At 45.0% G+C, this 11,968-nt stretch overlaps 1 protein-coding gene across 1 annotated transcript in view; it reads right to left on the bottom strand.

Moving 5' to 3' along the window:
* Positions 1 to 5,557: 5,557 nt before the first annotated feature.
* The window catches only part of LOC142403053 (small conductance calcium-activated potassium channel protein 2-like), a 30,928-nt gene continuing 24,517 nt past the window's right edge, over positions 5,558 to 11,968 (bottom strand). Inside the window, exon 4 of the mRNA XM_075489191.1 lies at positions 5,558 to 6,295. Coding sequence (XP_075345306.1) covers positions 6,265 to 6,295 — 31 coding nt within the window. The 3' untranslated portion in view covers positions 5,558 to 6,264. The remainder of the gene's footprint in view (positions 6,296 to 11,968) is intronic.

Genomic DNA, 11,968 nt, shown 5'->3' with positions numbered 1-11,968 from the left:
TGCACCTCCCACAGGTGTGCTCACTACAACCATCCAGTACTGGCATAAGAGTAGGGCACACCCTGCAGCCTGACACATGGGTGGCAGCATGTTCCCATCGGAGCTCTGTCTGGAAAGCTGCGTCAGTTGTGGCAAGTGCAGAGTTTAGAGAGGACATGGCCTTCTGCCAGGTAGATACCATTGCTCCCTGGTTGAGCTGGCAGAATTACAGTGTCCTTCCTGCGCGCCCTTCCGTGCAAACTGCCGCACTACGCCCTTGCTAACGCACCCCACCCTGTTTGCGGCACTCCTAGTCGCTAGCGCTCCCTAGGGCTTTCTTTTATAGGTGTGGGCGCTTGGCCGCGGTTGCTCTTGGCCCCGCCTAGGTCTTGTCAGCTGCTCTCACGCGAGCTGCGGGCTCCTGGCGGGTCTCTCCGCTCCCCTGAGGTTTCCCCGGTTCAGGAAACCCATCGCTACACCACGCTAGAGTGCTCCGCTGTGGATCATGCCGGCACCGGAGCTGCTGGCCTAATCTTCTGTTTGACAGACCTTTTATACCAAAGCAAATTTGGAATCAAGTAGAAGTGCATAAACTGGGATACTGAGCCAAATCTTAAATTTTGGGACACTAATGACCTATTTTAAAATATACCAAAATATACACTGACTCATACTTGGTCAGTTTTCTTGGGTGATGCTCTCTCTTGCTGAGCATGCTTATTGCAGTGGGACTTAATTGCTGATTGGGGCTACTAGAAAGTATTGCAAAACAAGTAATGGCCAAACTCTTAAAACTCTTTCTAAAAGTGCTCTACTAGTTATATTGTTTCTTCTGGGAAGAATGCAGGAGTGAGTAGAGAACAGTTCTCAAAACTGCTCAAAATGCAGATGTTACTGTCTGGAGATGGAGGAAGGTTCTGAGTGGTTCAGTGATTGCAGCATAAATAATTTTGGGGGTTTTGTGAGGAAATATAATCTTTAAGAAGAATTACAAGAAAACAGCAGAAGGGCCATAAGCTGCATAAAAAAGATTTCCAAAATCCACAGTACCTGGAAAATTATGAGCTGATAAAACCAGGTTAATTTCAGATAAAGTTAGGTCATGTCAGTTTGTATAATTTGCTTTTGAAAAGACAAAAAAGCTATCCAGAGCACAAAACTACGGTCTGAAAAAAATCAAAGTGTGTTTCAAAGTGTATTTTCATTTGGTAAATCACAGTTAAAAAAAAAACAAACACCAAAACCACAACCTTAAGGTCAATGACAAAGTAATGTTAAGTTTTATGGATCAAATGGGTCTTCGTAGTATGAAGGTCAATATTGCAGGTAATATTTCCTAAGCAAAGAGTTGTTGACGGATAACATCACTATTGTTTCCACATCTTTCAATGCTACCAAAGAATCTGAAACGGAAAATGTACAACATGATCAAATTCTGAAATTGTGGATGCTTGGGAGGTTGGTCTGAGTAAAGTGAATTTTTAATGTTAAACTTCATTTTAAAGAGGAATATATACTAAAACAATAGGAAAAATGAGCTTCAGTGAGAACAGCAGAAAAAAAAATAGAAAAAAAATCTTTGAAAGGAAGACTAATCTTAGAGTGGAGCTATGCCGGACGGACCCTCCTCTTAGGGAAGTCTACTGCCTCCCTGGGGCCCGCGTGAAGGATATCACGAGGATACTCCCTAGCCTGGTACGGCCCTCAGGCTATTACCCCCTACTGCTCTTCCATGTGGGGGGCGATGAAGCTGCAACACGAAGTCCTAGGGCAATCAAAAGAGACTTCAGGGCCTTGGGACGGCTAGTAAGGGACTCTGGAGCACAGGTTATTTTCTCCTCTCTCCTTCCAGTTGTGGGCAGTGACACTAGAAGGAACAGAGGCACCCAATCTATCAACTCATGGCTCCGTGGCTGGTGTCATCGCCACGGATTTGGTTTTTTTGACAACGGGATGGCCTACACAGCACCAGGTTTGCTGGCGTCTGATGGGATTCATCTTTCTCAAAGGGGAAAGAGAATCTTTGCTCAGGAACTCGCAGGGCTCATCGACAGAGCTTTAAACTAGACTTGAAGGGGGAGGGGGATAATAACAGGCTTGCCCGAGGGAAGCTGAGGGACGACGCGCCACGGTTAGAGGGAGCGGGTGCCAGCGAGGGCACTCAGCCTGTGTCTCTGAGATGTGCGGGGTACACCAGGGCACAGCCGAAGTCGAACAGAGTTGAGCTAGGGGATACTGAGGCAATAGGAGCCAAGAGGGAAATGCCAGTGAAACAACTCAAAGCACACAAGGGGTGTTCTTCTATGAAGGAGACACGGACGACAGCCCAGCTGAAGTGCCTCTACACCAATGCACGCAGCATGGGCACCAAGCAGGGGGAGTTGGAAGCCATTGTACATCAGGAAAACTATGATATGGTTGCCATCACGGAAACATGGTGGGATGACTCGCACAACTGGAGTGCGGCGATGGATGGCTATAAACTCTTCAGGAGGGATAGGCGAGGCAGGAGAGGTGGTGGGGTAGCCCTATACGTTAGGGAGTGTCTGGATAGTTTAGAGCTCGATGATGGTGACGATAGGGTGGAGTGTCTATGGGTGAGAATCAGGGGGAAGGCCAACAAGGCAGATATTGTGGTGGGAGTCTGTTACAGACCACCCAACCAGGATGAGGAGACAGACGAACTATTCTATAAGCAGCTGGGAGAAGCCTCACGATCGCTAGCCCTTGTTCTTGTGGGGGACTTCAACCTGCCGGATGTCTGCTGGAAATACAATTCAGCAAAGAGGAAACAGTCTAGGAGGTTCCTGGAGCGTGTGGCAGATAACTTCCTGACACAGCTGGTGAGTGAGCCAACTAGGGAAGGTGCCCCGCTGGACCTGTTGTTCACGAACAGAGAAGGACCTGTGAGCCATGTGATGGTTGGAGGCCGTCTTGGGCAGAGCGATCAAGCAATGATAGAGTTTCTGATACGTGGAGTAAGCGGCGAGGGGGGTCAGCAAAACTGCCACCTTAGACTTCCGGAGGGCAGACTTCGGCCTGTTTAGGAGACTGGTCGAGAGAGTCCCCTGGGAGGCAGCCCTTATGGGCAAAGGAGTCCAGGAAGGCTGGACATTCTTTAAGGAGGAAGTCCTAAAGGCACAAGAGCAGGCTGTCCCCAGGTGCCAAAAGACGAGCCGGCGGGGAAGAAGACCGGCCTGGCTGAATAGAGAGCTCTGGCTCGAACTCAGGAAAAAGAGGAGAGTCTATGACCTCTGGAAGAAGGGGCAGGCAACTCAGGAGGACTACAAAGGTGTAGCAAGGCTGCGCAGGGAGAAAATTAGAAGGGCCAAAGCTGACCTAGAGCTCAGTCTGGCTGCTGCTGTAAAAGACAACAAAAAACACTTCTTCAAATACATTAGCAGCAAAAGGAGAGCTAAGGAGAATCTCCAGCCCCTAGTAGACGGGGGAGGGAACACAGTGACCAAGGATGAGGAAAAGGCTGAGGTACTTAATGCCTTCTTTGCCTCAGTCTTTAATAGCAGGGCCAATTGTTCTCTGGGTACCCAGCCCCTGGAGTTGGAAGATAGGGACAGGGACCAGAATGGAGCCCCCATAATCCAGGGGGAAATGGTTAGTGACCTGCTGCACCACTTCTTAGACACACACAAGTCTATGGGGCCTGATGAGATCCACCCGAGAGTACTGAAGGAACTGGCAGATGTGCTCACCAAGCCCCTTTCCATCATTTACCAGCAGTCCTGGCTAACTGGGGAGGTCCCAGCTGACTGGAGATTAGCAAATGTGACACCCATCTTCAAGAAGGGCCGGAAGGAGGACCTGGGGAACTACAGGCCTGTCAGCCTGACCTCGGTGCCGGGGAAGCTGATGGAGCAGATCATCCTGAGTGCTATCACACGGCATGTAGAGGATAACCAAGGGATCAAGCCCAGCCAGCATGGGTTCAGGAAAGGCAGGTCCTGCTTGACCAACCTGATCTCCTTCTACGACAAGGTGACCCGCCTAGTGGATGAGGGAAAGGCTGTGGATGTTGTCTACCTAGACTTCAGTAAAGCCTTTGACACGGTTTCCCACAGCATTCTCCTGGAGAAACTGGCTGCTCATGGCTTGGACGGGTGTACTCTTCGCTGGGTAAAGAACTGGCTGGACGGCCGGGCCCAAAGAGTGGTGGTGAATGGAATTTACTCCAGTTGGTGGCCAGTCACAAGCGGTGTTCCCCAGGGCTCTGTGTTGGGGCCAGTTCTGTTTAATATCTTTATCAATGATCTGGACGAAGGGATCGAGTGCACCCTCAGCATGTTTGCAGATGACACCAAGTTGTGCGGGAATGTTGATCTGCTGGAGGGGAGGAAGGCTCAATAGAGGGATCTGGACAGGCTGGATCAATGGGCCGAGGTCAATTGTATGGTGTTCAACAAGGCTAAGTGCAAGGTCCTGCACTTGGGCCACAGCAACCCCATGCAACGCTACAGGCTTGGGGAAGAGTGGCTGGAAAGCTGCCAGGCAGAGAAGGACCTGGGGGTGTTGGTTGACAGCCGGCTGAATATGAGCCAGCAGTGTGCCCAGGTGGCCAAGAAGGCCAATGGCATCCTGGCTTGTATCAAAAATAGCGTGGCCAGCAGGACTAGGGAAGTGATCGTGGCCCTGTACTCGGCGCTGGTGAGGTCGCACCCTGAATACTGTGTTCGGTTTGGGGCCCCTCACTACAAGAAAGACATTGAGGTGCTGGAGCGTGTCCAGAGAAGGGCAACGAAGCTGGTGAAGGGTCTAGAGCACAACTCCTATGAGGATCGGCTGAGGGAACTGGGGTTGTTTAGCCTGGAGAAAAGGAGGCTGAGGGGGAGACCTTATTGCTCTCTACAACTACCTGAAAGGAGGTTGTAGAGAGGTGGGGGTCGGTCTCTTCTCCCAGGTAACAAGTGATAGGATGAGAGGAAATGGCCTCAAGTTGCGCCAGGGGAGGTTTAGACTGGATATTAGGAAATTTTTCTTCACCGAAAGGGTTATCAAGCATTGGAACAGACTGCCCAGGGAAGTGGTTGAGTCGCCATCCCTGGAGGTATTTAAAGGACGTTTGGATGAGGTGCTTAGGGACATGGTGTAGTGGTGGTCTTGGCAGTGTTAGGTTTATGGTTGGACTCGATGATCTTAAAGCTCTTTTCCAACCTATACGATTCTGTGATTCTCTGTTACAGAAATGTAACTGAGCAGTAAGTTGAGCTATTGTAGGAAAAATCAGATCTAAAATTGAAAGATAAGTAGAGTTATTACAATGCTAATACCATTAAAGTTAAAGCTTGGCAGACAAAAGTGCATGTTTCTTTGCATGTAGTCTGAGCAGTTAGCAAATATGATTTTATTGATTACCCTTTTTGGGGATTGACAGTTTGCATGAGTGCTTTGCAGTGCTTTTGTCTGTTAATTGGGTCATGATGGGTGATTACACTGAACACTGTAATAGTGTGGTAAAAACATATCTGATAGATCCTCAGAAGAACACATTTAATAAAGTTTGCATAATTGTTTTTTGTCTGTATCGCATCACAGTTTTTAGCCAGAGGTTAATTCCAACTTTTCAAATTCCTGAGAACCCTCAGACAGATTATGCTTTTTCCCCCAGTTATTCTGCCAGTGAAGTTTTCCTTTTCTTCCCTCTTTATTCCATCATAAGGGCTCTCAGGCAAAATCTAGCTGTATCTTCAGGACTAGAATATTGAAAACTTTCTTTTTTTGAAAGGAGCAGGGGTAGTCCCTAGTTGTCTGAAGTACTCACTTCTAATCTTGTAAAAGCTGGGCATCATTGTTAAATATATGATACTTAAGTATAGAAATATTTGTGAGCTACTTTTGTAGACATTTTTGTCTGCCTGTAACCATGGGAGTAGCTTGGGAGGTGCAGGATAAGTTATGAGATGCAGGTAACTGAGCTATGAAGCATCACAGATTCATAAAAATTATCTTGTGTTTGAAAAATCATTATCAAGCAATTCTTTGGCCATTTTTCTTTGCATCAGAGTGATGACTTAAATCAATCAACAATCACCTTAGTTTCCCCATCTAGAACACACAGATCATTCTCAATGACTCTCCTTCCTCAGAAGTTGCCTTTGGTTGTTGCATTTGGCTGCTTCTGAATGTCTGGTTTCATGGCAGTGGTTAAGATTTAGTGCTGCTGCTCCAGTAGTGGAAGCAGTCTGTTTTGCATCCTTCTTAACTTATTCTTAGCTTTAGTAGTTTCGCGGTAGAGAATCAAGGAAAACGTACAGAGAAATTATCTAGGCCACATCAGAAGACCTGAAGAAAGATGACTGTCAGTCTGTGGAAAAAAAAAAAACCAAAACAGAATCAGCTGACTTGAAAATAAGACAAAAGTAAATTAACTGATCACATTTCATCCTTTTTTAGGAGATAGTTGTCTGAATTTACATGTGCTTGATGTTTCTCATCAAAGAATTCATCTGGAGTGAAAAGAGGGAGAGGACAAACATGGAGAGCTTTGCACAGTGCTTTCCTTTTCTGGGGAGAGTGGGAGAGCAGAAAGGAGAATCCACCAGAATATGTAGGGAGAAAGGATAAAGAAAAAGAGAAAAACCTTAGAGGGAGAGGGGCAGTACTGCAAGAGTAGGAAAAGTGAAAGAATGTATAGTTTAAGTCCAAATATAAATTAGCACAAAATAAACTATGAAACAATATTTCACACAATAAATATTTTTCAAAATAAAGCTGTCTCCCCAAAGTAAGGAGAACGTGAGCCTGGAAATCATTATGATGTGAGAATTAGATAGAAGAGACAATGTTATGTCACAAACCTTGTCCTTAACTCTGTGATGCTCTTGCTGTCTCTCTCTCTCATGCTCTCTTGCATGTTGTCTCCCTCTCACTCACAGGCTCTCAGCCGCTCTCGTGCTCGCTCTCATGCTAGTTTTCTTGCTCTCTTGCTTTCTTGCTCTCTCGTTTTCTCTGTCGCTTTATCTCTTGTTTTCTCACTCTATCTCACGCCTTTTCTCTGGTGCACTCTCACTTGCTCTTTCTTTTGTGCTCGCTTTTCTCTCACTCTCGCTTTCTCTCATTTTTTCTCTTGCTGTCAGTCACTTTTGCTCTCTCTCTCATGCTCACTTTCTCTCTTGCTCATCTGCTTGTGCTCGATTTCACACTTTCTCTTACTATCTCTCATTCTCATTTTCTTGCTCTCACTTCCTCACTTGCACTCTAACATGCTCTCACACTTTCTCTCTTGTTCTAGTGCTTTTGCGCTCTCACTTGCTTACTCACTGTTGTGCTTGCTCGCTCTTGTTTTCTCACTTTCTCACACTTGCTTTCACACTTGCTTTCTCTCACATGCTCTCACTATCTCTCGCTTGCTCTCTTGATTTCTCTCTCTCGCTTTCTTGCTATCGCTCACCTTGAGCTTGCTTTCTCTTGCTCACTCTCTTTCTTGCACTCACTTTCTCACTCTCTCTCACCTCCACTCTCTTGCTTGTGCTCTTGCCTGCACTCACTTTCTCACTCTCAAGCTTTCTCGCACGCTCTTGCTTTCCATCAATTTCTCTTGCTCTTATTTTCTCTCCATCTTTTGCTTTCTCGGCCTCTTGCACTTTCTCTCTTTTGATTTCTCTCTCACACATTCTTGCACAAGCGTTTGCTTGTGCTTTCTCTCACTTGCACTCGCTTGCGCCCCCTTGCGCACATCTTATCTCGCGCTCACTTTCTCTCATCTTACCTTGCGCTCACACTTTCTCTCATGCTCTCGCTTTTCTTGCTTTCTAGCTCTCTCCCTCTCAAATTTTCGCTCTCCCTCTTGGCTCTCATACTCTTGCTGTTACTCACTTTCTTGTGCTCTCGCTCACTCCTGCTCACTTTCTGGCACTCACTTTCTCGCTTTACCATTGTCCTGGTTTCAGCTGGGACAGAGTTAATTTTCTTCCTAGTAGCTGGTATAGTGCTATGTTTTGGATTTAGTATGAGAATAATGTTGATAACACACTGATGTTTTAGTTGTTGCTAAGTAGTGCTTACACTAAGTGAAGGACTTTTCAGCTTCCCATGCTCTGCCAGGTGCACAAGAAGCTGGGAGGGGGCACAGCCAGGACAGCTGTCCCAAACTGACCAAAGGGCTATTCCATAACATGTGACATCATGCTCAGTATATAAACTGGGGGAGCTGGCCGGGGGGCAGCAATCTCTGCTCAGGAATGGGCCGGGCATCGGTCAGCGGGTGGTGAGCAATTGCATTGTGCATCATTTGTTTTGAACATTCTTTTATCATTATTATTATTACTATTATTTTCCTCTGCTGTCCTATTAAACTGTCTTTATCTCAACCCACGGGTTTTACTTTTTTTTTTTTCCACGATTCGCTCCCCCATCCCACCGGGAGAGGGGAGGGTGAGCGAGCAGCTGTGTGGTGCTTAGTTGCTGACTCGGGTTAAACCACAACAACCACTTTCTTGCTCGCTTTCTCACATTACTGTGACTGCTACCCCCTGCTCCTGACCCCTGGTAATATGGTTAGGACATAACTAACACCATTTTATAAGGCAAACGGCCATTCTCTGTGAGAGAGCGGGTCACGTATTAGTCCCCTTTCCCCTCATTATCAGGCCCTGAAGGCCCTGTGAACCAAGTAGACAAATCAAAGAGATTTCTTCTTCTTCCCCTCCCTGTCGGCCTCAAGATTCCTGGGTGCCAGGCCAACTACTCCCCTCCTTACCGGCCTTGAAGGTCCCAGGCACCCAGCCAACCAGGTGGTGGTGATGACCCCATCACAGAACAGGGAAGTGTAGCAGCACACAGAGCACTGTCTATAAAATCAAGCAGTTACAGGTCCTAAGTGGGAACTTGGACCGGAACTGCTGCTGGACAGTGAGACCCGTGACCTCCCGGTGGCCAGGGACGCCTCCACTGTCATCTGCTTCCTCCGAGGACTAAGTGACTCATGTTCTTTTATGTGTTTTCGAGTCTAGATTATGATTGCTATATTGATACGGCAAGCCAAGTATTAAGATTTGACCCAATCTGCTGCAGAGGGTCCAGGTGATTAGAAACCATAAGCTAAGCGGTGCTATAAAATTCTGTGCTGTGCTACTTATAAAATTGTGCTACACTGATTCTGCTTATAAAAATCCTGTGCTACTCTGATCATAAATGCTATGCTATGCTAATCATAAAATCCTGTTAAAAAATAAAGCTTTAATTGTAACTACAACTTAGTACCATCATCATTCTGCCAAGGATCCCTAAAAGAACCTGTCGGGTTTCCCCTTAGTGTCGGGTGATAGCTGGGTAAGTTCAAACCATTTTATTATTCAGTATAAGGATACCACACCAAACAAAGATAAATTTTAAAGATAAATATTATTATATGCATGGAACAGACAAATAGAGCTTAAGTGACTTTGTTCAAGGTCACAACATATCTATAGGATGGATTCTCTATCTGTCACTTTTAATTTTCTATATTTTTATGAATTTATAAAATATTTTTATACATCTAGCATACTCTGGTCAGTATACTAAAACCTTCACTTCGGTGTTCTATACTATCCATAAAACTATAGCCTGTTACCTGAATGATAGCAAAGTATTAGGGCTGATCCTATTAAAACCATACTAACATTCTTTGAGTCTACATTTTTTATTTTCCTTCTGAAGAAAATGAAAATTAACTGCTCTACTGTGCAGTTCCTGGTGCAGATTGTTGTGTCTCCAATGGACACCGGAACATCATGCCACAGCATCTGCTTCTTGACTGATTGTCTATGCAAGATCTCATTTTCTAAAAATCAAGAGAAATCACATGCCTTGCCTTCAGAAATACAGTCACTGAAGGTACACTGATTGCATCAGCAGGTCTTCTGCCTTCCAACACAAAGAACAGGGAAGGCAATCAATGCCATCTGCTTGCAAGGAGATGTAACCATTAGAGCAAATACCACTCTAAATGCAGTATTATCAAGCAAAACTTTTGGCAAATGCTGGTATGCTTGGAAAAGGAAGAAAATTAATGCTGCAAGTATTACTGAGCTGAAAAGCCTCTTTGGTGTAAATTAACTAAATGTAACATCATGTTTTGAATGCCTTGGAAAGAATCAACTGCAAAAGATTCCACTTTCACAGGCAAGGATACAATTTTAGAAGCTCATTAGTCTGAAGGTGTATGATGATTTTCTGAAAAGATGAATGATTAAAAATAAAGTAAAAAGACACTTGGGCACAAATATTTGATCTGAAATCTCACTGTTCAATTTCAGATAATGTTGCATCTCTACGATTATGGATTGTGGGAAGATTTTTCAGGGTATTATCTAATGCATTCTTCAAAATACAGGATAACTTAAGAGATCACCTTTAACTCAAGGAATTAGAACAGCAGGTAACTTCTTTCTGAAACACAGGTAAGAGAGAATTTGTTTTTTATTAGAAGACCATTACTTCATGTAAATCATTTGCAATGTCATTTCCCACATATGCTACTGGAGACTCGGAAATACGCAGCCTAGCCCCTGGTCGACACTTAGGTCACAAAGGAAAACACTTTGGATAATTCTCAGGTCAAGTCAATTAAACTAACTGATAAATTTAGGTTGTTCAGTAACAACAGAAAATGTGTCTGACTGAAAGAAAAGGGACACAGATTAACATCATCCCTTGGTAACTACCAGAAGCAAGCCTGAAGCAGCAAATGGACGGTGCACTTGCCAAACAGCACCTGCAATGGTGTAAACTCCACATTCTCCTACCACAACCCCACTGCAAACCCAGCAGTTGGCATGCAATGTTTTATAATCACATTTAAGCTTCCCCCTGAGATGTACCATAGCCAAATATTAAATTTGAAAAGAAGCCATTGAACTTTCTGACACGACTGATTATTAACCAAGATACTTTCCATGTTCTTCCATGCTCTTCTCCAGAGTTGGAAAGAGAGAGCAGCTTCTCCTCTTTAAATCTCATGTCCTATGCCAGTCCTACTAGAGAGGTGGCAGCAGTAGAAAACAAGCCCAAACAAGGAAAACTAGTGTTCAGCCAACATCCTCCTCTCCCCTCCAACAGCATCAAGCTGCAATGGGACTAATATTTTTCTTCTCTCTTTCACATCAAATCCTTCTGTTGAACACTTACACCAGCAAACCTTCTGTCCTAATGCTTTATCTTTAATCATTCTGTCATTTCTTGTTTATGTATTACAATATGTTGTATTGTTTCAAAGACAGCATACACTATGTATTTTACAGGTATTTTCACCTTCTGCAGTTCACAGACTACCTTCTGTAATCTTCTGCAAGTCAAAGTTACTTGTAAATATTTAGTGTATTAATGGAAAAAAATAAGTATTTAAAAAACAAATTAAAAAAGCAAACAGCTGCTTTATTTCATAGTAACTGTCAGACATCTCTCCCTCTCCCTCTCTCTCTGATAAACACACCAAGATGATTATAAATTGCTCTTTGTGCACACCTGTGGTGGGCTGACCTTGGCTGGTCACCAGGTGCCCACCAAGCCGCTGTATCACTCCCCCTCCTCAGCAGGACACGGGGGAGAAAATATGACTAAAAGCTCGCGGGTCAAGACGAGGACAGGGAGATCACTCAGCAATTACTGTCACGGGCAAAACAGACTCGACTTGGGGAAGATTAATTTAATTGATTGCCAATTAATCACAGAGTAGGATAATGAGAAATAAGAACAAATCTAAAAACACCTTCCCCCCACCCCTCCCTTCTTCCCAGGCTCAACTTCACTCCTAACTCTTCTACCTCCTCGTCCCCCTCCTTCTTCACTGACTTTGGTGTCTGCAGGGTTGTTTCTCTCATATTTTCTCACTCCTCTCTCACAGCTGCTGTTGTGCAGTGGCTTTTACCCTTTCTTAAGTATGTTATCACAGAGGCGCTACCAATGTTGCCGATTGGCTCAGCTTTGGCCAGCGGCAGGTCCGTCTTGCAGCTGGCTGGAACTGGCTCTGTCCAACATGGGGGCAGCTTCTGGCGTC

This window comes from Mycteria americana (genome assembly GCF_035582795.1).
Source record: "Mycteria americana isolate JAX WOST 10 ecotype Jacksonville Zoo and Gardens chromosome W unlocalized genomic scaffold, USCA_MyAme_1.0 Scaffold_32, whole genome shotgun sequence".
Classification (NCBI taxonomy): domain Eukaryota; kingdom Metazoa; phylum Chordata; class Aves; order Ciconiiformes; family Ciconiidae; genus Mycteria; species Mycteria americana.
Note: the sequence above shows the minus strand (reverse complement) of the source record. Positions and strands in the feature narration are given on the sequence as shown.